At 38.8% G+C, this 25,358-nt stretch overlaps 2 protein-coding genes across 2 annotated transcripts; one reads left to right on the forward strand and one right to left on the reverse strand.

Moving 5' to 3' along the window:
• Positions 1 to 2,636: 2,636 nt before the first annotated feature.
• Positions 2,637 to 19,543, forward strand: metap1 (methionyl aminopeptidase 1). The gene is made up of 11 exons (XM_083539236.1): positions 2,637 to 2,930; positions 9,497 to 9,548; positions 9,630 to 9,736; positions 9,828 to 9,888; positions 10,682 to 10,773; positions 11,188 to 11,271; positions 12,692 to 12,830; positions 13,208 to 13,339; positions 13,536 to 13,679; positions 13,842 to 13,907; positions 18,404 to 19,543. Exons 1-11 carry the CDS (start codon positions 2,814 to 2,816, stop codon positions 18,568 to 18,570), a joined length of 1,161 nt encoding a protein of 386 aa, XP_083395362.1. The 5' UTR covers positions 2,637 to 2,813; the 3' UTR covers positions 18,571 to 19,543.
• A 628-nt stretch (positions 19,544 to 20,171) lies between these two features.
• LOC310724861 (alcohol dehydrogenase 1-like) lies at positions 20,172 to 23,682 on the reverse strand. Its single transcript, XM_083539237.1, has 9 exons — positions 23,003 to 23,682; positions 22,230 to 22,331; positions 21,963 to 22,104; positions 21,778 to 21,865; positions 21,358 to 21,577; positions 20,981 to 21,241; positions 20,768 to 20,900; positions 20,523 to 20,661; positions 20,172 to 20,442 (listed from the first exon to the last, which is right to left on the reverse strand). Exons 1-9 carry the CDS (start codon positions 23,018 to 23,020, stop codon positions 20,412 to 20,414), a joined length of 1,134 nt encoding a protein of 377 aa, XP_083395363.1. The 5' UTR covers positions 23,021 to 23,682; the 3' UTR covers positions 20,172 to 20,411.
• Between the last annotated feature and the right edge of the window lie 1,676 nt (positions 23,683 to 25,358).

Raw genomic sequence — 25,358 nt, forward strand, 5'->3', positions numbered from 1 at the left:
ACAGCTAGATGGGCTGTAATTCATACCCTCATCAAGTTAGTCATCAATCTATGTAGGTTAATCAACAATCGAGAGGAGTGATCACATACTCTGAAGAAGAAGAGAAAAGGGATGAAAGGTAGGCAGGTTTGGAAAATGGAGTGAAAGAGAGAGAAGGGGCAAAGAATGAGAGACTGTGAATTGAGAAAGAGGGGGGGCATAAGGCATGGGAGTGGTGAAAATAGCTGTGCTCTCTTGAGTTTACACTTGTTTAGATTGGGATCATTAAAGTCCTACAGGTGGCATTTGAAGAGAAATCTACACATTGTCAATCATACACATACAATCCAAAGTATTGTCCCCTTTTATCTGAGACTACTGTTTTTGAGTTCATAAACAGTCACTTTATGCTTAACAGGAAAAGTAATACATTCATTAGGGTTATGTACAACCCCAATTTAAAAAAAGTTGTGATATTGTGCAACATGTGAGTACAAATGTGAAAACAGAATGCAATTAATTGCAAATCTAATAAACTTATATTTTATTGACAGTAGAGCATAGACAACATAAAAAGGTTTAAACTGAGGAAACATACTATTTTGACGAAAACATAAGGTAATTTTTTATTTGATGGCTGCAACATGTCTAAAAAAAGTTGGGACAGGGCCAAGTTTACCACTTTGAAGCATCCTCTCTTTTTTTAACAACAGTCTTTATACATCTGGGAACTGGGAAAACAAGTCCGAGATTTAGGAGAGAAAATGCTGTCCCGTTTGTGTCTAATACAGGATTCTAGATGCCCCCAAGAGTCAAGTCAACCCAGACCCTACTACTACAAAGCCATGCTATTGTAATAGTGTTCCTTAAACCCTAAAAGATGGTGGGACAAGTTGAGCAGTGTCTGAGGATTGGAAAGAGCATGGTACAGTGTGGGGTGAGAAAAGTGCTGGGGGGGAGGGGTAGGGGTTGAGGGCTGGTGGTCCGTTTTTGGCTTTATAGGTGAGCATCAGTGTTTTAAATCTGATTCCAGTGGAGGGGATGTAGCAGTGGGGTGATATGGGAGAACCTAGGAAGAGTTGTCTTCATAATAATAATAATAATAATAATAATAATAATAATAATAATAATAATAATAATAATAATAAGCAAACTAAGCAGGTATATTCTAAATCTGGCAACCTGGAATTGACTACAATTTTGCTCTTATTAAAGTTAAAAAATACATCTGTATGCCTATAGTTTGGGTGTACATATGTAAAAAAAAGGATCAGTTTAAACGCAGTTAAGTGTATGGTAATGTGTTTCTGAACCTTTGTTTATATATATATATATATATATATATATATATATATATATATATATATATTTTTTTTTTTTTTTTTTTTTTTTTTTTTTTTTTTTTTTTTAGAAAGAATCAATGCAGTAATTAGCATTTCCATATGATTAAAGAGTAAAGGCAGCCCTCTAGAGGTCAGTTTGACAAATAGAAGCCACACACAAGAAGTGATATCAGTCATTACCCTAAAAATAAGTGTAAGTTAAAACTCATTACAAGGGTTACATCTTGCTGATCTCACCTAAGATTACATATTCTCTGGCATGACAGCACAACAAGACCTAGCCATTCAGTAAGATTGTTATTTATTTAACAGAGTTCATTACCATAGACAATCATTCTCATGGCTCTCCTTTTTTCAGCATGCTAGTACAGTATATGTCAAGAATAAATCCAAAACAACCAAACAGGTATCTGTGGTATTACTGCTATCTAGCCCTTTTGGCGTCAACAACATGGTGAAAACATCACATTTTCCTCATTCTGATGTTAATGTTGTCATTAAATGAATATCTTGACATGTATCTTCATGAATTTATGCCTTGTTCTGCTGCCACATGATTGGCTGGTTAGTGCATTAATGAGCAGGTAAACATCCCTAAATTACGTGACTGTGTAAAATCTGTGTAAAAATTTTTTTGGAATATTGAAAATACATTATAAATATACAGTACATAAAAATAACAAAGTACCTGTTAATAACTTGAATTACCTACATAAAAATAATCATTGACAGCTCTTGTACACAGCTGTTAAAACATGTTAACACATTATTGTATTAAAGTGACATGTCTAGATGAATTCACTAAGGTACCATAGGAGCTGCAGGGGTGCGTCCAAAATTCACGGATTTTAAGAACTCCACCCAACCACCCCCTTGTATGCTACATGCGTGGACTGTTGTCGTGAATTTAGTGATTCATAATTCCAGTTTAAGTCTATTTCACAAAAGATTTTGCCTTTCTTTTTTTTCTCCATATCTAAAATTATATTAGGTGATGTTCCAGGGCCAATTCTATTGACAACTATTTAGCCCTTTATTTTGGCGCGTTCCCCTGGTGGCAAAAACAACTTCCTGTCATAAATGAACATAGTCATATTTTTTTTAGTTTCCTTTTGATCTTCCTTTTTCGTGCATCCACAAAGAAATTGGAAAATGACTTGGTTTTTTTCCTAGTTTGGTTCTGGAGTATTGCACAAAAAAAATACAAAAAGAATTTTTTATTTTTCCAATTCTCTTTCTAACATGAAAATGAAATGACCACAAGGGACACAGAACTTTTGATCTTCCCATCACTAGAATGTACTAATAGAGTACAGACGCCACTGATATACCCTATGTAGTGCACTAACGAGGGCCCTTACTCTTTAGGGCTCTCTCTCTCTCTCTCTCTCTCTCTCTCTCTCTCTCTCTCTCTCTCTCTCTCTCTCTCTCTCTCTCTCTCTCTCTTTCATTCTCTCTCTCTCTCTCCCGCTCCCTCTCTCGATTCAAAGCATGGCGACGGTGGTGGCTACACGGGCGTGCGAGACCGAGGGCTGCAGCAAAGAGGCCAAACTGCAGTGTCCAACCTGTATTAAACTCGGCATACAAGGATCGTATTTCTGCTCTCAGGTAGTGTCCTGCCCCGGGTTCCGCTTCCAGCTTGACCGCTAGCATGGGACTTAGCCGACGCGCTAGCTAGCATGATGCTAAAACTAGGCTCACCCGGTCCGGTTTTAGCCTGCGAGCTAGCACTACAAGCTGTACGGGCCAGGACAACCGGTGTGATTTCTCACTTAGCGCATTTTCTTTTAAACAACCACGTCGCACGCAAATCAGTATACACGTCTTTTAGAGACGTTTATAAGGAGTGCTGGTATAACATGGGGTTTGAGACTTGCAGTAGTGTGTTTAGCACAGCGCCTGGACATGAGTCTGAAGCGGCTCGAAAAGTAGTGAAAGGAAAATCAAATCAATGAAAATAAACTGAATGCTTTATAATTTATAGAATCAACTTCCATACAGATATCCATAAAGGTTTATTAATATACTTTAGGGACTGGGTTCAGAGTTGCTGGATCACTTTGCTCTGGTTACATGATCGGTTAAAGTTTTGTTTATTTACATATATATAAGAAATAATGAAAACATAAGGGTTTTTTTCTGCTGGTGAAAGAGAGAAAATCCTTCATTCCTTATGTGTAGTGATAGTAAATTGTAGTTGTGGTTATGTGGGCCACCTGTTGCAAGTCTGTAAACTGGGGTGTGGACTTGCCTATACTGTGTCAATACACCTCCAAAAATACTCACATGCTGTTCAGTGACAGTGATTTGCAGTGCCTAGTTTGTGAAACTTGAGTTAAGGATATATACGGAGAAAGATCCAGCAAGTGTACGGCAACTGTAAATTTCTCGGGATATCAAAACAAAATTATATACACCGATCAGGCATAACATTATAACGTTATATCATTATGACTGATTAAGACTGATTATTTCTTCATCATTGCACCTGTTAATGGAGAAATGGGAATAAATGAGTTTGACAAGCACCAAATTTTGATGTCTAGACGACTGGATCGGAGCTTCTCCAAAACTGCAGCTCTTGTGGGATTTTCCCGGTTTGCAGTGGTCAGTATCTATTAAAAGTGGTCCAAGGAAGGAACAGTGGTGGACCGGCGACAGGGTGATGGGCAGCCAAGGCTCATTGATGCACATGGAGAGCGAGGGCTGGTCCGTGTAGTCCCATCCAACAGATGAGGTCCTGTAGCTCAAATTGCTGAAGAAGTTAATGCTGTTAATAATGCTCGATGGGTCACGACTGTTTTGGCAGCAAAAGTGGACCAACACAATATTAGGCAGGTGGTCATAATGTTAAGATTGTTTTATATATTGAACATCTGATTGATAGATCGATCGAGCTAAGAATGTTTAATTATTACTTTACATATCCCAGTTTGCATAAGAACTTGTACGAGAAAGGATTGCAGTCACGGTTCAGTGATTCTGTGGGAGGACTGGACACTTTTTTTATTTTAAGTGTATAAGCATTTGGTGCTTAATTCGATACATTATTCTTTGTATAGCACTTTAAACAATGGATGTTGTCTCAGAGCAGCTTTACACAGATAATGTGAAAGAATGAAATGCAGTTTAGCATCTACCAGAAGTGCATATAACAGCAATTGTGCAATTGAAAAGTGCAGATAAATATGTAAGTATATGTACAGCATATGTGTGTGTGTAAACATATGTAGAGTGAATACAAAGAAAGGCTTTAGCAGTGAAGAGATGTGTACACAATGTTAAAAAGTACAAGTAAATGGTTATAAGGCTATGGCATTGAAAAAATGTGTAAAAGCTGTAAACAAGTACAATAAATAGGTTTACGTAAATGTAAAATATTAGGCAGGATGTACAGTAAAGTGTGTATATATAGATACAGATAAATAAAATAGTAGTGCAAATGTATTTAAGGCACAATTTGTTTAGAGAATGAGGGGTATAAAACTGTTTTATACAGTGATCTAACGGTGTAGTGTAGAGTTCAGTAGGGTGATGGTGGATGAAAATCTGCTGGTTCTGGCCCGGAATTTGCTGGTTCTGGTGTGTATGTTAAACAGTTTTTGGCTGGGTGTGAAGAATCCTCGATGATGATGTGAGCTCTGTGCAGACATCTGCTGTGGTGAAGGTCTTTAATGGCAGGTAGTTGGGTGCCAGTGATGCGTTGGACGGTTTTGACCACCCTTTGCACACACAATGGAGCCTCCATACCATACAGTGATGAAGTTGGACAGGATGCGCTCGATGATGCAGCGGTAAAAACATTATAATCCCTGGGGACAGGTGCGCTTTCTTAAGACTTCTTGAGAAGTACAAGTGGTGTTGTGCCTTCATAACCAGAGCTGATCTGGTGCCAGGACAGACCCTTACAGATGTGAACTCCCAAGAACTTCAATCTTGATTCTATCTCTATCTCAGTTTCATTGATGTAGACTGTGAAGTGTCTCCTGTTGTTAGATTTTCGAAAGTCCACAATGAGCTCTTTAGTTTTCATGCCGTTGAGGGTCAGGTTGTTGGTGGCACACCACGCTGTCAGACTTTGGATCGCTTCTCTATTTGGACCACAGTCATGGGTAAACAGGGAGTAAATTAGTGGGCTCAAAACACAGCCCTGTGGGATGCCGGTGTTCCGAACCAGGGTCTGCTGGTGAAAGAGTCCAGAATCCATCTGCAAGTGGAGGTGCAGATACCCAGGCCACTGAGATTAGTGATCAGTACAGTGGGGAGGACTGTATTTATTTCAGAACTAAAGTGGATGAACAGCATTCTGATGTAGTTGTTTTTATTCAGGTGGGTGTCGGCTGAATGAGGAGCCGTGGAAACGGCATCCTCTGTCGAACTATTCGGGCGATAGGCAAACTGGTGCGGGTACAGTGTAGGTGGTACGCCCGCAGCGAGGTGATTCAAAACCAGTTTCTCAAAGCACTTCATAACAATAGGGGTGAGTGCACCTGGGCAAAAATCATTCAGGCATTCTGCAGCTGAGTGCTTAGGCACTGGTATGATGGTTGTAGTCTTCAGGCATTTAGGAACTGAGGCTTGGGCTAATGAATGGTTGAAAATGTCATTGAAGACCTGTGCCAGTTGTCCAGCGCATGCTCTTAGAACACGTCCCGGTATGCCATTCGGACCAGCTGCCTTTTGCGCATTCACTCTGCTAAATGCTGAATAGACGTCCCTTGTTGAGAGTGACAGCGAACTGTGAGCAGTAGTTGAGGTGAAATATCCTATGCCTCGAAATGAAAAAAGGCATAGGATCACAAAAAAGTGATTGAGTTTGTTCGGTAGGAAGGCACTGCTGGTTGGTTGAGATTGTGCTCTTCTATATGTGTGTTTGGCTCTCCTAATAGCCCTTTTCAGGTTGGCCCTGGCTCAGTTGTAGTCCTCTGCATTGCCAGATTTGCAGGAGACGGACCTCAGAGTTCATCCACGGTTTCTGATTAGGAAAGCATTTCACATGTTTGACGGTAGTGACATTGTCAACGCACGTGTTGATATGCTCCAAAACAGATGATGTGTTGATGTACATGTCTGTGTGAAATTCCAGTGTGGCCTGTGAGGAAAACATATTCCAGTCAATATCCGGAAACTGTTGCTGTAGAGAAGAAATGGCTCCCTCTGGCCATACCTTTACTGACCTCACAGCTGGTTTCACTCGTTTGATCAGTGGTATGTATTTGGGTAGCAGAAACAAAGAGAGGTGACTCAGACTGGCCCGAATGGGAGAGGGGAATGGCCGTGTATGCCTTAGGTATGTTTGTATATACTGGCCCAGTGTGTTGTCCTCTCTGGTAGAGCAGGAGACTAATGTCTGATGTATTTATTTATTTTTTTGTTTACATAAAACACCTTTTCGGTCTCCAAAAAAGTACATTCATTATGCCATTTGAACATCATAATGAAGACAGTACAACACAAATTTGAATGTCTGTGAAAGGCTTATTACCTTGGCTGAGGAGAAGTTAGTGTTGTTCCAATGTTACAGTGTGCTATTATCATCTGTGGCAGTTTAGAAATCCAAAACTCGTAGGAATAATGGGTCAACGGTTTGAAAAATTGTGTACTGACACACTTGCTTTTCACTTCAGTGCTTTTGCTTAATTCTTTAAGACTCCAACGTCAACCGTAAGAGGGCCAGTTGGTGGTTTTTCCAATGGAACTAAGACAAATGATGACTGTTTAGCATTTAAGGGTTATTTTTTATTAAAAGACAAAAAAGGTGCAGTTAATAAGTTCTTAGAGAAATGAATGCGTTGGGTATATATATATATATATATATATATATATATATATATATATATATATATATATATATATATATATTTCCAAGAACACTGTGTTTATAGAGGTCCTAGTTCCTGAAGCCTATTTTCTTTTGTGTTATGGTATGAAGTGCTGCTAAAAAAAAAGCTTTGCAATTAAGGAACACAACAGCAGGGTTTGCTGGTAGAGCAAAAAAAAATACTCAACAGAATATTTTAACAGAATAATTCTGTTAGAATAGAGATTCTAACTTTTTATATATATATATATATATATATACACACACACATACAGTGAGGAAAATAAGTATTTGAACACCCTGCTATTTTGCAAGTTCTCCCACTTAGAAATCATGGAGGGGTCTGAAATTGTCATCGTAGGTGCATGTCCACTGTGAGAGACATAATCTAAAAAAAAAAAGAATAATCCAGAAATCACAATATATGATTTTTAAACTATTTATTTGTATGATAAAGCTGCAAATAAGTATTTGAACACCTGTCTATCAGCTAGAATTCTGACCCTCAAAGACCTGTTAGTCTGCCTTTAAAATGTCCACCTCCACTACATTTATTATCCTAAATTAGATGCACCTGTTTGAGGTCGTTAGCTGCATAAAGACACCTGTCCACCCCATACAATCAGTAAGAATCCAACTACTAACATGGCCAAGACCAAAGAGCTGTCCAAAGACACTAGAGACAAAATTGTACACCTCCACAAGGCTGGAAAGGGCTACGGGGAAATTGCCAAGCAGCTTGGTGAAAAAACGTCCACTGTTGGAGCAATCATTAGAAAATGGAAGAAGCTAAACATGACTGTCAATCTCCATCGGACTGGGGCTCCATGCAAGATCTCACCTCGTGGGGTCTCAATGATCCTAATTAAGGTGAGAAATCAGCCCAGAACTACATGGGAGGAGCTGGTCAATGACCTGAAAAGAGCTGGGACCACCGTTTCCAAGGTTACTGTTGGTAATACACTAAGACGTCATGGTTTGAAATCATGCATGGCACGGAAGGTTCCCCTGCTTAAACCAGCACATGTCCAGGCACGTCTTAAGTTTGCCAATGACCATTTGGATGATCCAGAGAAGTCATGGGAGAAAGTCATGTGGTCAGATGAGACCAAAATAGAACTTTTGGGTCATAATTCCACTAAACGTGTTTGGAGGAATAAGAATGATGAGTACTATCCCAAGAACACCATCCCTACTGTGAAGCATGGGGGTGGTAGCATCATGCTTTGGGTGTGTTTTTCTGCACATGGGACAGGGCGACTGCACTGTATTAAGGAGAGGATGACCGGGGCCATGTATTGCGAGATTTTGGGGAACAACCTCCTTCCCTCAGTTAGAGCATTGAAGATGGGTCGAGGCTGGGTCTTCCAACATGACAATGACCCGAAGCACACAGCCAGGATAACCAAGGAGTGGCTCTGTAAGAAGCATATCAAGGTTCTGGCGTGACCTAGCCAGTCTCCAGACCTAAACCCAATAGAGCAAGGGTCTCCAATCTTATCCAGAAAGGGCCAGTGTGGGTGCAGCTTTTTATTCCAACCAAGCAAGTCCACACCAAATTCTACCTGTTCAAATCTAATGATCTTCATTTTCAATGACTATCAGGTGTGACCATTGATTGGTTGGAATGAAAACCTGCACCCACACTGGCCCTTTCTGAAAAAGATTGGAGACCCCTGCAATAGAGAATCTTTGGAGGGAGCTCAAACTCCGTATTTTTCAGCGACAGGCCAGAAACCTGACTGATCTAGAAAAGATCTGTGTGGAGGAGTGGGCCAGAATCCCTCCTGCTGTGTGTGCAAACCTGGTGAAAAACTACAGGAAACGTTTGACCTCTGTAATTGCAAACAAAGGCTACTGTACCAAATATTAACATTGACTTTCTCAGGTGTTCAAATACTTATTTGCAGCTGTATCATACAAATAAATAGTTAAAAAAATCATACATTGTGATTTCTGGATTTTTCTTTTTTTTAGATTATGTCTCTCACAGTGGACATGCACCTACGATGACAATTTCAGACCCCTCCATGATTTCTAAGTGGGAGAACTTGCAAAATAGCAGGGTGTTCAAATACTTATTTTCCTCAATGTGTGTGTATATGTATATATATGTGTATGTGTGTGTGTGTGTGTGTGTGTGTGTGTGTGTGTGTGTATATATGTATATATATATATAAAATATTATAATAAAAATGTGTGTAGAAGTGTATAAATACAAACCTGTCACTTGAATTTAACACTTTCTGGCCAATCATGCTTGAGAATTTAGTAGCAATGTGGTGTGTCATGGTTACTTTTAGTTTACAATTTTTTTTATACATACTACAAAATTTTTTTTGTGTTTTTTTAGGAATGTTTCAAAGGCAGCTGGGGTACCCACAAACTGCTCCACAAGAAAGCAAGTATGTGTCATACTTCCATTGCACCTGCCGTATGTTTTGGTTGATGTGTATAACAGACCTTGTTATTGTCTATTTGAACAGAGGAAGACAAGAAGGATGAGGAAAAGAACTGTGTTGAGAAGGAGGTCAACACAGATCCCTGGCCTGGATACAAGTACTCTGGCAAGCTCCGACCTCACTATCCTCTGGTATGAGCACAAATTAAAGGTCTACCAAAAACGATCCAGGGAAAAAATATATGTCATTTGAGAGAAAAATGTTGTCTGATTGACTTTGTAGACACCCATGCGTCCCGTTCCAGGGCACATTCAGAGGCCGGACTATGCCGATCACCCGCTGGGTAAGAATGAAATGATTACACAAACACGATCGTATTGGTTTACTATGTGAGCCACAAACCACATATTTTTTATATATTTTTTTGTAAATAGTTGTGTTTTTCCCAAATCACAGCCTGTCCCTTTTTATTTCCTGATGCCTCTTATATTAACCCTTTTTCTTGCAGTTGAATAAAACAGTGCTTGGTGACAGTTTTTCTTCAGAGCAGTTCAGACAATAATTTCAGTTAGACAGCAATTGTGTATTTTTACTTCATACACAAATGTTCTGTTCTGTCCTAAAAAATCAGCAATTCCATAACATGCTCTGTATATGTAGAATAGCACATAATAATTCATAAAAAATTATATAAGAATTCATCATTTTATTTCCCTTTTTAAAACGAAGCTGCAGAATCATCCTGGAAGTAATTAATGGGAAATACACCATTAGCAACAGACTCATAGTTAAGCATATTGGAGTATTTGCAAGTAGACAGCTTTTGTTATTTGTGTAGATGAAATGCGAGTTAGTACCTGTATAAGTGTTACTGTATTGTGTTTTGCTCACTGCCTCAACAGAAGCAGGTGTAAGGCATTTTTTTTGGTTTGTTTGCTTTTTTCTACAGACACATGTTTTTCTTATTTGGTGTCTGTGTAACCCTGCTAAATTGTCTATGATTATACCTATAAAGACGTTTTATGCGACTTCCATAGTGCAGCGCAGGAACAAATGGTACTAAAGTGGTTTGTTTATTGATTAAATAGGCATTTTGTCACTTTTGTGAACACTATGTGACTGGTGTTGGTTTATAGGGATGTCTGAGACGGAGCAGACCCTTAAAGGGACTTCCCAAATTAAGACCCTTACTCCTGAAGAGACTGAGGGCATGAGAATGGTCTGCAAGGTAATTCAACTTTTTCTTTTGTCTTGTTGGTGTGACTGAGTGTAAATGATTAACTTTTGGTATTGCCCCATAGAAAATCAAGGCATTTTGGTCTTTTGTGTAATTGTCAGCATAGTTTAAAAGGTGCAAAGTGCATTGGACTTCATCCTAATATCTGAGTGATCCTTCCTTTTCTCCAGGCATCAAAAAATGTGCTTACTTGTTCATTTTAGTTTGCACAATTAAAAACTGTTGAGAATTGTTTTAAAGAGGCCTATAATAAACATATTAACGATGATCATGATGAGTTCCCCGAAACAAGCAGCGAGTCATTTCTGGTTTGGGAATCAAACGTTGCCAACAGGAATAATCCCCTGTTGACCAATTATTGGTGAACTGAACATGTGTTTAACTGATCTTTCTGTTTGTTTACAGCTTGCACGAGAGGTTCTCGACATTGCTGCCATGATGGTGAAACCTGGTGTGACAACAGAAGAGATTGATCACGCTGTACATCTGGTAAATCTTTCTTCTGTCAGATTATTATTGCCTCATGTCCGCTTCGATATTGGTCATTCACTGATCATGAAACAACACACAGACGAACACTTAGATATCTAACATTAGAACAAAATCTTTTTACCCTTTATTTAGACAAATGTTTTGTTACTTTGTGTTTCTGCCCTGCTTTTTAGACATGCTATAATTATACAGAGTTAATATACATTTTACCAGAGCTGCAACAGCTAATCGATAAAATCATTAATAATCTATAATGAAATTTGTTGTAATTGAATTTCGTTATTGATTAGTCAGGCTGCGTTAGGTTAGGGTTAGCGTGACTAAGATAACACAGCCGCGTATGAAAATGATATTTTGATTTTCATTTCAAACTGTACATTTGAATTGATGATTGACAGTACAGGGTCAACCGGCAGCAGGAACAAGTGTGCGTCCCAAGTCATCCAAGGCAGGGGAGCATTTTATATTAAACACAACAAAGAAACATTTACGTGGAAGTTATGCAAAGCGGCGCTTGTGTGGCATGGAAGTAATAAAGCGAGGGAAAAGAAAACACACTGGTGTCACAGATGAAGGTGAAACATCAGCACGGGGAGCAGAAACTGTAGAATCCTCATCATGTGAAAATGGTACAGTTTAATGAAGTGCTATTGTATAAACTGTTTGTAACTTCGGACCAGTCGCAGTGGATCTGTTCTGTCGTGACTCGGGAGCATCAGGTTGCGCAATCAGCTCGCTCACAACATGGTGACGGATTCAATTAAAACAGTGCGAAAAAACACAAAATCTAAAAGCAGCCAATAACAGCAGCATAAACGATCACATTTTTATCATTGTTGTGGTTTTCAGCGAAAGATGATGCATTTGTACACCAATGCATTTTTTCCCCCTTTAAAAAAAACAAATCAAGTCTGTGAACTTGCTGCTGTTCTCCATTTCATTCTGTTTTGATAGCATTTGTCTACTACAACAGTTACTTATCTGTTTTCAAACGTAATTTACTGTTGCTTTACTATGTTTAAATGCTTGTTTTTAATGTTTGTATATTTAATATATGCATATATCATTTTCTATGTAATACAAATTTTTATTAATTATATATTCTAAGATATACTTATCTTCAAAATGAACAAAAATTGTCAAAACAATGTATTACATTATATATAGATTTTAAGCTTGCCATCTGCACAAATTGCTTCACCTTTCATTCTCAAATGCTGTTTTTTTTTATTATTATTTATTATTTATTTTTTTCCACAGGAAAAAAAAATCGAGAAGGGGGGTCTGATTAATCGATTATCAAAATAATCATTAGTTGCAGCCCTTAATTTTACTTATATATTTGTGATTTTTTTTTTTTTTAAATAGAGCATGAAATAAACTTAAGTAATATTTGTGTCAATGCTTTCTGTTTAAGGCATGTATAGCACGGAACTGCTATCCATCACCCCTCAATTACTACAACTTTCCAAAGTCCTGCTGTACCTCAGTGAATGAGGTCATCTGCCATGGAATACCAGACCGCCGCACCCTTCAAGAGGGGGACATCCTTAATGGTGCAAACTAAAATATACTCCCACTTTCACCTGCTTTTAAATGCTGTCTTTTAGGTGCAGCTTTATTGCTTGTTATTGAGGGACTGCGTTGTGTAAATATTTGCTCCATATTCATATAAACAAAGCTCTGAACAGCTTATGGTAGTTTAGTTTTGTGTTAATAGTCACAACAAGAGTCAGGTCTACACAGAAAATGGAGATTATGAAACTGCTCTTACTAAAGATTTTGTAAGCAAGTGGTTCCAGATCATCTCCTATCAATTACTTTTCTATTTGTATATAAAGGCAGGAAAACAGACACGTGTTTAGCTGTGCATTACCTTTTTTGTTGTTGGATAACGAGCTGCTTTTCTTTAACCCGACATCTCATATTTCAGTGGACATTACCGTTTTCCACAACGGTTACCATGGAGATCTGAATGAGACATTTTTTGTCGGTGAGTTGGATGATGGGGCAAAAAGGCTGGTCCAGACTACATACGAATGTCTTATGCAAGCTATTGATGCTGGTAAGAAAACTTACTTTTAGCTTTGTATTGTATTGTATGATTGTTTTTACATATCTTTTACATATCTTACAATCTTTGTGCTTTTGAATATAATATACTGCGTTGCATTTGCCTGGTGGCCTCTAGAGGTCAGGGCTGCGCCATGGCACGTTTACTGCAGCTCGCTAATGGGATGCCTTGTGTCCTGTTCGTTCAGTGAAGCCTGGTGTACGTTATCGAGAGCTGGGGAACATCATTCAGAAACACGCGCAAGCTAATGGATTTTCTGTGGTGCGCAGTTACTGTGGTCACGGCATCCACAAACTCTTTCACACCGCACCCAACGTGCCGCATTATGCAAGTAAGCATTTGTGCATTCGATCTGACGTGCATGCCAAATTGAAGCAGCAGATATGTTCCACTGAGTCTTACAACATACTGTACAGTTATTAGTTATCTGTATATTATGCTAAATACTCATTCCATAGCCTGACTAAATACTGAGTTTTATGTTTGTGTGTAGAGAATAAAGCTGTTGGGGTGATGAAACCTGGTCATGTCTTTACGATTGAACCCATGATCTGTGAAGGTAAGACCCTAATAAAATCGCCTAAAACTCTGAATTCTGCATTTGCCATAAATCATTCATACTAACCGTACACTCTAAGAGTAGATTGAGTGCTGTGATTGACCAAGCAGAATACATTAGTGAGAAAGAGGCATGTGTTCTGGTATATTCCCCCTGCACACTGCTGCTCCCCTTAGCTCTGCTTCACTTAACTTGCATGTAGTGTTCACTGCTTGCTGGGTGTGTCAGTGGAGGTTTTCAACCAAACCTTGCAATCAGAGTAATATAGATGTTTTAATTATTTAGGGTTATGTGGTATAAAGTTGTATCACTACAAATAATCCTTTTGAGTTAAAATGTATTTTTGCTGTCTCTGTGCACCACTGGATTGTTGCAGCTGGCCAGAGCTAAATTGATGCCACTTGCAATGTTTATAAATGCGAAAGTAAGAGGGCTAGACAACGGTATTGTCAACACACCACCACGAAGGACAGACCAAGCAGGAGTAACTTCTAATACAAGAGGAAGCTGTCTTAAAAGGATATCCGGGTAATAATCTGGATCACATTTCACTCAAAAAAAAAAAAAAAAGAAAAACTCCACTACAGCTGCCCAACTCACTGCAGAATTACATTCATATACATACATAAGCGGAGGTAGATTAGTGGTCAAGGTTACTACCAGCCACACCCAACTATGGGACCCTTAACCCCATAGTTACTTGGTTGTATGAATGAGATAACTGGATAAGGGCTGCCAAATGCCATAAATGTAAATACAGTAATCCCTCAGATAGCCCCTATAATGTACTGTATACCTATACTTCACTTTGTAAACCTAAAAGTGTACTGAAATCGCACACTACATGCACAAAAATAACGATATAAAATATTTTTATTTTGTACTTTTGTAAAAGATTTTGCACTTTGCCTGAAGCTGGCCGACACGGTATAAAAAAAAAAATATAGCGTAACGTGCTCTCATTCACCCCGTAACGGCGGCCAACAGCAGCTTATGTTCAGAAGTTTAATCTCTTTTTGAAGAGTCGTCGTCTTCCTCTTCTGCCGCTTAGTTACGTTACCAGAAGCTATCGATGGTGCACATTTTGGGGACGTTTTACTCTGCAGTACAGATACTGTATAAATTCACTACAGTAATACAGTAAGGTTTTGCTAAACAACACGCTATATCTGCAATAGTCAGATAGTTATTGTCTATATGAGAATTAAATAATTCCATATGAGGATTACTGTACACACCTCAACCTTTTGTTTTCCATCAAAACTGTTTGTTGGCAGCTCCATAGGGTCAATATTCATGGTCAGGCTTCTGTAGCCGAACCTCAGGTCACTTGTGCCAGGAATGGAAATCTTGTGCTTTAGACAATGTGAAACATGTATTGTTCTCTGATGAGCACACCTTCACTGTTTCCCCACATATGGTGAAAACAGTAAAAAGCTTACCCCTGGACTGGAGCATGCCCAGAGAATGCAAAATCACGGCATTGTACCCTGAACATGGTGCATTGTATGAGTGATAATGCACCAATACACACAGCAAAACTAGTGACATTGTGGTTCGATGGACTTAAAAGCAGAACATATCCAATGGCCTGCACCAGCATCTCGTATTGACCTAGCCACTTGTTCTGCCAGAAGCATGGGCCAGAATCCCTCACTGTTGTCACTGTGCAGAAGTTGTATTTGTCATCCCTAAATGATGCTGAATTAAATGGAGACCCCACACCATGCTGTTATTGTGGTCTAAAAACAGACCACTTTCATTGTCACACCTCTGAAGGTGCAAGGTTTTTACTGCTTACAAACTCATTTTTCCTTGTGCAGTTACTTGTAAAATGCTTTGCATACTGAATTTGCACACATATATGCAAATTCACCATTTGAAGTTTCAGAAAGTGCACTTGCCCTAATATAATACCATTTCCAGTTCAAGAAAACCAGTCCCTTTAGCAGTCATACATGTCCACTCCATATGTTGAGCTGGTATTCTTCAGATCATGAGCAATTTGTACCTTTCCAATATTTTTATCTTCTAATTGTTCTGATGATTTTTATCTCGCCTGTCTGTAGGATTTATTTTTTTTTCCTTTTCATACACTGCTCAAGGGTAAAACCTCTAATTATTTTTGGCGAAGCCTTCTCTTGGTTGTTGACTACTCCTATGCCCATGTCTGGTATAAAGGGGTTTTTCTTGACCAGGTTGAAAATTCATCATCTACCAATTGTTTTTTGTGTTCTTTTGGACATATTGGTTTTGATTTTTTTTTCCCCCAGTTTAAATACATATTTTTTATTTCCCTCAATGTTTATTCATATAATTTCTCTCTATATATCGATATACAGTGGAACCTCGGAGCTCGCGAGGGTTAGGGACCAAGACCGGTCGTGAGTTCCGAATTTTTGCGACCTTTTGATACGCCCCTTCCAACCCAGTAAAAACCCAAAGAACACTATACGAAATCGTATTTAAATGAGTAAATAACACTATTTCACTCCATAACACTTAATCATTAGACTATTTTAACAATACTTTATGTAAATTAACAGCAATTACAATGCTTAATTAAAAAAAATAGGGGAGTGGTGGCTCCAGCGGTTAAGGCGCTGGGTTGCCGATCGGAAGGTCTGGGGTTCAAGCCCCGGTATCGCCAAGCTGCCACTCTTGGGCCCTTGAGCAAGGCCCTTAACCCTCTATGCTCCGGGGGTCCCTTACGAGGGAAATATCAAGGTCCGTGACGTCGGAGTGACGTGGGGCCTCCTTCCTGTGGGCTCACCACCTGCAGGAGGGACCGTAAGGGACGGTGCTGTGAGGATTGGGCAGCAGTCGAAGGCGGGGGCCTGCTTAGACTGCTGCCCCCGCGACTAGAATTACGGATAAGCGGGAGAAAATGAATGAATGAATAAAAAATAAATAAAGTACAGGTACAGTAAAGTATGCAGTAGAGAAGTACAGTATAATAATACATAATAAAAATAGTTTTAAAGCATTTTTTTAGACAATTTTAATGAGATAAACCTTGATTAGAAATGTTAAAACTAGCGTTTTGAGCAGCTCGCGGTTGCTCACGAGCCGATCTGAATGAGAGTCGCCGGTCGGAATGAAAGTCGCGAGCATGCGAGGTCGCGAGCGCCGAGGCCGTGAGCTCCGAGGTTCCACTGTATAATTAAACACATTTTTATGAATCAATTCTGTTTTTCTAATTTTGAAATCAAGTTCAGTACTATTTTACATGGTGTGGTGATTGTTTTTATACAGGATCCATTTGAAAAACTATCGGTTGATTTAAACGGTTATCGGAAAGTACAATCCAACTTAGCTATCAGTAAAATCCATTGAACTCTAATAGCTATGGTGAAATGCATCCATGTAATTGTTTCTTAATCAATAATTTAGTGGAAATAGTTTGCTAAAGTTGGTTGAATCCATTTATCCACAAATGGTGCACTTTGTTTCCCACGGACCATTATTACTGACTCACCACCAGGGAACACACAAGACCCTGCAGAATGAGAAATAAAGGAATGTGGAGAAAACGGCGAGGTGCAAGGAGAATATTCATATGGAAGCCAGTTTCCACCACATTAAATAAAAAGTGTGCCAAATTCAGAGCTTTTTTTCTTGGAATTCTGAAATTTTTCTCGCAATTTCGGACTTCATTTCTCTCAATTCCGAGTTTGTTTTTTTTCACCATTCGAGCAGCGTCACCTCCTCTGTAGTGTCAGAAAGCTTTACACATTGAAAATGAAATGGTCTCCAATCAATATAATCGCATGGTATAAAACTTAAGGAGACGGAACGAGACCAAGCAGAGGAGCCTCGTTCATACAGTAACAGCTTCAAACCTCAGGCCCTCAACATGGCTATCGGTGGATGCACCAGAAATTTCGGATGTTTACGAGAAAAAAAAATTGTGAGGAATGTCAGAATTGCAAGGGGGAAAAAGCATCAAAAACTTTTTGTTGTGGCAGAAACAAGGTTTTACTGGATTCAGGCCAACAAAATAAACAAGTTTTCAAAGTTTGGCATCATTTTTAACTAAAACGAATAAAAATATATATATTTTTTAGTAATTTAAAATGTATTTTTATTTATTTGTATTTACATTTTGATGTAATATGGCAATTAAATGCACTAAATGGGTTTAGTTTTTACCCATTCTTGTATGCAATTTCAGCAACAAACAAATTTTTGTTAAACAAACAAAAAAACAATTACTTGTTCATTTTAAGAGACTTATTTTCTCTTATGTATTTAGTATTGCTCTTTAATAAAGAAAATGTCATTCTTTTCCGATTACTTGATTCATCGTTGGAATAATCTGTAAAATCTTCTCTGTAAATCACTATAATAATCGATAGCAACAGCTCTAAGACGATTTGAGTAGTTGCCACTGTCTGTACACCGTGAAGTGCACATCTAAAACGTCTGAAACCGTCCAGTCTTTTCGTTCCAAGCATGCTTAAATGTTTGTAAACTTTCCCCTCTTCTCTATGCAGGTGGTTGGCAGGATGAGACATGGCCAGATGGTTGGACAGCTGTTACTCGAGATGGGAAACGTTCTGCCCAGTTTGAACACACACTTCTGGTGACCGAAACAGGTTGCGAGATTCTCACTCGTCGACTCGATGAAAACGGCCGCGCCCACTTCCTGTCTCAGATGTAAAGTGCTCGAATGAGAGCCCAGGCCCCTCCCCCCACAGTGGAGGACACATCTGCTCCGCCCCTGTCACTGATCAGCCAGTCACACTGTAGTTCTCTGTTGGGCAGAAGATTATTGGCCAAATGGCCATGGCCATGGTGATGGAGTGTCTGTCTGGGCAAGAAGCGGAAATTTGTTTATTTATGAAATTGTCATCTGAACATTCATAGGACTCTGGTTTTGGATCTGATCAGACTGGAAGGCACTGACCTTTGACCTGCTTGCAGATGCACCACCCTTTGCTTGGTGTGTGCGTGCCTCCGTGTGTGTGTGTGTGTGTGTGTGTATCTGTGAGAGAGAAAGAAAGATCTCATGCTTTATTGAATGTTTGAGTTCTGGAATAATTATATGTATGTGTCCAATTCTGAAGGGTACGCATGTCATATGTTTCCAAATTATACCAAACAGACTGATTAATAAAATCTGACTGCATTTTTTTTTTTTTTCCTTTTTGGTTTCTCCCAACCATATTTTCTGGCTACAGCCTTCTATTTACAAAAGAGTGCCTCATGACAAGCCATGTATTTCATGCATCAGACTGTTTTATTGTTAGTTCTTTGAGTCAGTGATATAAGTGACTGTATGATTTGTTTGTTATTGGCTGATGTGTTATCAAACCGTTCTGCAGCATTGAACTAGCATCGCTAGGTTTGTGGTCATTGGTTCTGTGTGTGTGTGTGCGTGTGTGTGTGTGTCTGAAAACCAGTCAAAGCCATTTCACCGGTCTGCATTCAAGGCTGTATTAAAGCAGATTTTCCCTGTGAAAGTCTCTAGGTTTTATGTTCTTTTTTTTACCCCACCCATATGTGAGTAAATTGTGTCTGTCTGTGTAAAAGTCCAGTTTTGGATTTTGGTATGGGAACGTTGAGAAATTAGTTTATACAAACTTGCAAGAGTATAGTAAATTCTCCGTAAATAAAATGTTTAGTCTAATTTATTTGCCAGCTGTCATTTTGTCTGATCTCTTCTCTGTTTGGTCATTTTCAGAAATATTTACTACCTTCCTCAAAATGGCTTGTGTACTAAATCAGTAGTTCAGCTGGGGATATGTTTGTCCAGGGGAGATTTGTGGCAGCTGGAAGCCATCGTATTATGCAACAGATGGTTAGAGTTTAAATAAGCATACTGGAAAAAAAAAATGGAGGATGCACCGCTTTCTTTTTTGACTTATTAAAATAGTTGAGGATGTACAGTTCATGGCCGGAGGTTGACTTGGCAAAGATCAAACCAGGATTAGAGGTCAGAAAAGCCTTTGCATTTAAGTCTGTAGATTGTATTCGTAAAATATTGTTTGGATTGCAGCTTGTCAGTCGGCTCCAGTCATCCAGAAGATGTACGTGACTGGATATATTTCAACATTTCTTCATGTTGAATAAGGACATCATATGGCCCGGAGTCAGATTCTGAAGGAATTTTCACAGTATGAAACAAAACAGATGTTTATTTGCAGTTTTGCGTTTGGCAGCGTCTCGGAAGGTTATTTTATGAATCACTTAAGACTTTTCTTATAAAAAGGTCTTCGTGTAAATGGGATGAGCTCATAAAGATTTAAAGCAGAAGCGCAATTGAATTAGCATTTTTATTGCAGCATAATATCTTGCACTAGAAAGTCGAATTCCAAAATGTGGGTTAAAGGTTTATAATCGCATGCAGATTAAATACACTAAATGGGTAATGAGTACTTCAATACGAACACTTTTACTGAGTTCTACAGGGGTTTCAAGACAAAATTAGCTGAAGATATGGGAAAAGCGGTGATGACTCTGGCCTCGAGTAGCTGTTATATTTGCGTGGCTGTGCCCTTCTCATTTCGACACGTTCAGGATGGTTCGAATGCTGTAAGACACGAAAGAAATGTTACAAATCGAAACAGTTTAAAAAGATCAAGCTATTTGAAAGAATTACAAAACATTTACCAAGCTCCTTTTTTCATGAGCTCAATGGCATCGTTGACCTGCTCGAGACTCATGGTATGGGTAACAAATTCGTCCAGTTTTATACGGCCAGCCATGTAGTCTTGGACTAGCTTTGGAACAGAATCCTTGCTCTTAAAGCCTAAGGCACACAGATATGCAAAGATCAACTGATGAAAAGCCATTTTCACAGCTACATTTGATTTTATTTCCATTGAATAGGCTTTGTTTATTAAAAACCAGGTTACCTCCAAACAACGTTCCTTTCCAGGTCTTTCCAGCAATTAACTGAATTGGTCGAGCAGAGAAATCATTAAGGTCTGTCCAGCCGACGAGCACGCTCACACCCCAACCTTTAACACACGACTCCAGTGCACTCCGCTTCATAGAACCAAGAATAATTTACTAACAGAATTTGTCATAGGAAAAAAGACCAGTACACAAGTTTCAGCACAGCTTACCATAACAGCCACGTTACCCACACACTCGAGGGAGAAATCCACACCCCCATTGGTCATTTCCATCAGAACTTCACTGACAGGCTTTTTGTGTGCTTTGGGGTTCACAAACTCAGTGGCACCAAACACCTTTGCCTTCTCAAACTTCTGCTCGTTTATGTCCACAGCAATGATCCTGGAGGCTCCAGCATTCTTACAACCCATGACTGCAGCGAGGCCTACGGCCCCAAGCCCGAACACTGCGCACACTGAGCCTGGCTCTACCTGTAAACACATGCTGCCATATATAAACACAATCTAACTGCAGCAAGATATTGTGAACATGGCTTACTTACTGTACATGCAGTATATACTGAAAGAGAGTACAGCACTATACATACCTTGGCAGTGTTAATAGCTGCTCCATAGCCGGTGGAAATGCCACAACCAAGCAGACAAACACGGTTCAATGGGGCATCATCGTCGATCTTTGTCACAGCAATCTGGTTCATAACAGTGTACTCAGAGAAGGTGCTGGTGCCCATGAACTGCAGCACAGGCTTACCACGACAGGAAAAACGTGTCGTGGTATCTGACATTTGGGCATATCGGTCACTAGACCTGTGAAAAAAATACATTTGATGTCCATGCTACATTTACCTTTAATTGATTTAACTTGTTCAAAGCGCCTATATTTTGGCTTTAACAACTGTTCAGCCCTCTATTATTATTGTTCGCTTTCAATCCTACATGCATGGCCAAACAGGCTTCTTGCCCACTACTGCTTTGCTGTTTTGTGTGCACTTATGCAGGTTTCTTACCAGCTGTTCTCACATAGGTTGGTCTTTGGGCTCTTACAGAACCTGCACTCCCTACACTGAGAGACGAAGAGGGGAATGACCTTGTCACCTGCAAAAATATGATCACACACAGAAGAGGTCATTACACTACAGGCAAGCGGGCAGTAGCAATCCAGAAACCGAGGCAACGTCATGGGTGTCCTGACCCGGTTTGAACTCGGTGACTCCGGGTCCAATGCTCTCCACCACACCAGCCCCCTCATGACCAAGGACAGCAGGAAAGCCTTCCTTATGCTTTCCCTCATACAGATGGTATAAATCGGTGTGACAAACACCTGTAGCAATCACCTACAGCACAGGACAGGATTAGAGAACACCTTAAGCCCCAGTTTAAAAAAACTGAAATCCCCATAAATATATATACGATTTATTCTTGAAAGCAACAGCAAAGGAACAAAGAAGAAATATTCAACCTTGATACGTATTTCATTCTTTTGTGGTGGAGCCACTTCAATCTCCTCTATCACCAAAGGAGTATTGGGCTCCCAGGCTACAGCAGCCCGACATTTAATCACCTAAAACACACACATGCACAATTTGTGGAGTAGTGAATAGATGCTTTTCTGTTCTTTGTGTGCTTAGTGCAAAACGGTCATGGATTCTGCAAATACACTGATTCCAGACTTCACATGGAAGCTTTCCAACCATCTGTTTCATGCCCATTAAGCAATGTTTGTCTTGGGTGGGGATTATAAGTAAGATTTCACAATCTTATTAAATGTTAAATAGATTACTGAGGTTCCTGCTTTAGTATTTGGGTTTGTAGTAAATAATGGTGGTAATGTTTTTTTCAGTTATTTTCTTATTGTGATTCCATATTACATTCTGAAGTTAACAATATCCTTCTATAGGCCTCTGGTTCTACATCAATTTATTTTTGCATCATTCCCCAATATAGAATATAGTATATATAATATATACATGCACTAATACCACTAAAAAGTAAAAAAAATAAGTACATCATTTGTAACCTTTTTAAAACAAATACAGATTCAGACTCTGATACTTTATGATTTTAAATGTATTTCATATAATATCATTCATCTGGACCCTGACTGCTGTCATTTTTCTAAACTGACATAAAACTTTACATGGCAATACATTTATTATGGCGAATTCATAACAAGCTTTTAAATACAAAGATAAAGCAGCTATTAATGCAAAAGAAAGAGGTAAATATGCGTACCTTTCCTGCAGTTGCCATGTCCTATTGCTGTCAGGAAGACAGAGAGGGAGAAAGAAAGATAAAAAAAAGAGACCACAAACTATTTGGCTCATAATTTTATACCCGAGCCCCAAAATCGCAACTGGGAGGGACCACCTTCTTCCAGCTCTCTTTAAGGAGGAGCTATAGGCTATCCAACAGATTTATGGGAAGATTAAGAAAAGGCACATTAATAAAATACTACAAATTAATCTTTTTTTTTTTTTAGTAAAACTTTTGTAAGATTGTGATCAAAGCCAGGTGGTAGCTGTGTTTACGTAAGAGAAGCACTGGGCTTGGGGTTAACATACAAACTTTTTTTTATGAGTCAAGGAACCTAAGATTTGCAAATACATTAACAAAGCATAAATACTTTGTTTAAGTTAGAGCCGTTCCACCTCCTTAATGTAATGTTTAGTCAAACTGATAAACGACTGCTGAATATACTTCACCCTGCAGCCTTCTGGTTTACGTCCAGTAACTCCTCCATTTATAATACAGAAGTTTAACCAAATAGATGTTTTTTTCTTTACCATTTAAAAAAAAATCCTAATATTTACTCAGATTGAAGGGTACATAATTATATGAATAAAGAGCTATGATTTAATCGTAATTACTACTATGAAACTTGCGTACTCTTCAAAGTTATGTAATCTCTGATCTGGGGGCTTTATCTCTTGTTCTTTATGCACTCGTCAATGTGTGCCAGCTTTGCCTTTCAAGGGAGGGATTGTTATGCTTTTCACACAAACACCATGGCACATGCATAATTTAAAATCCAAAAGCATACCAGTGATGCTCAGTTCTTTTTTTTTTCTTTCTACAAGACGTACAATCAGTTTACTGAGTTTTTACAATACAATGGCATTAGCTACATCAGATCCAAAATGATAGAGAGATAAAGCTGATTTGTTTGCACAAAACTTGGACATTCATTTTCAATATAATTAAATGTACCTAAGTCACTAGACTACGGTGTTTTTTAAATAATGTGGATCATTTATTTCTCTAGGGCTTCTGCTAGGGCTATATTAAAGATTGTAGCTCAGACAAGATGCTGTGGATTCTATTCATGCAAGTTGTCAAATGCTGGTTCTTTATTAGCTGCTTTTCTCATCATACTCCTTTCCAATTCCAATTGCGTGGGCTTATTACAGAGCTGAGAAATGATGGCAAATTGATTCCTTCTCAATTTATTAGTGATCTAAACTTGTTGTGTAGTGCAGACAATGAATATACCACTGTTGATATTTTTCTATTCAGTAACCACTTAAACATATAAGCATAATATATGAAATTCCTCAACTCTGTTTCCTTTGTTGTGCTAAATGGCATACTAAAGTCTCTCTTATGTAGTTTTCTGTAGTTTATGTATTTTTAGCTTGATCAGGTCAAGCATGTCCTCTTCCCCTTCTCTTTTTTGTTAAGTATAGGAAGTACCAGCCTCGAGACAGTTACAGTATTAGAATTCAAAACATGTAAAAGATTGCATAAATTCTACAGTTTTTTTTCTTATTATACATCTAGAGTGGGAGGGAAAATATCAACATACAACAATAATTAATGAAAAAAAGAAAAATAATAATTTGAAATAAAAGGATGCAAATAAAGATAGAAACAGAAAATCAGTCAGTTAATGCATAGATAATTAGCACTGTTGGTGCACTCAGTACAGATTAAATATAAATATCTATCCATAATGTCCAGATGATGATGCAGAAGTAGAAAATTCAGTGCCTGGGATGTAAAGTTTTAATCAGCCAAATTGAGTTGCAGAGTGTGTAGCGTAAGCTCAAAGGGATTCCTTATTTTAGAGAATTATGTATTAGGTCGATAGATGGGAAATTGTGAAAAAGAAATCTGCACCATCAAGGAGAGTGCACTGACATGGACCTTGGTAAATTTAGTATTGATTTATAAGAGCACACATAAAATGGGTGCAGTGGCAGATGCAGAAACTGTTGGGCTAAAATCAATGCTGGCAAAAGAGAAAGCAATGACCTTGCTAGTGGGTCAATGGACCACGGGAATACAAAAAGAACTGGAAAGCCTATATGGCATATGATATGTGTAAGCTATGTTGGAGCACCATGGTGAAGTTGCTCTTTGCTCCCAAGAAGATTATGGCTTGATGGAAAATTCAGTGCTAGCAGCCTGTGCACACTACTAATGAAGCATGTTTAGCTTGCTAAAATACACATAGTTTGAGGAGATGCTGGTTAATGGCTCCACTTTAAAACATGAAAAAAAAACCATTTGGGGACAGCGGTTCAGTGGACAGTGGAGTTATGCAATATACAGCACACATCTCATTGGTGAAATGGCAGAAGTTCAAATC

Source organism: Silurus aristotelis (assembly GCF_946808225.1).
Source record: "Silurus aristotelis genome assembly, chromosome: 4".
Lineage (NCBI taxonomy): Eukaryota > Metazoa > Chordata > Actinopteri > Siluriformes > Siluridae > Silurus > Silurus aristotelis.

Bases quoted from the DNA above. Each gene is read 5' to 3' on its own strand.
- metap1 (XM_083539236.1), top strand. From the start codon at position 2,814: ATGGCGACGGTGGTGGCTACACGGGCGTGCGAGACCGAGGGCTGCAGC. The intron at 2,931-9,496 runs GTAGTGTCCTGC...GTGTTTTTTTAG, and splicing joins GATCGTATTTCTGCTCTCAG to GAATGTTTCAAAGGCAGCTG. The intron at 10,774-11,187 runs GTAATTCAACTT...GTTTGTTTACAG, and splicing joins GCATGAGAATGGTCTGCAAG to CTTGCACGAGAGGTTCTCGA.
- LOC310724861 (XM_083539237.1), bottom strand. The intron at 21,242-21,357 runs GTATGTATAGTG...ATGTGTTTACAG, and splicing joins CAGCTATTAACACTGCCAAG to GTAGAGCCAGGCTCAGTGTG. The intron at 20,662-20,767 runs GTAACCTGGTTT...TGTGTGCCTTAG, and splicing joins GAAAGGAACGTTGTTTGGAG to GCTTTAAGAGCAAGGATTCT.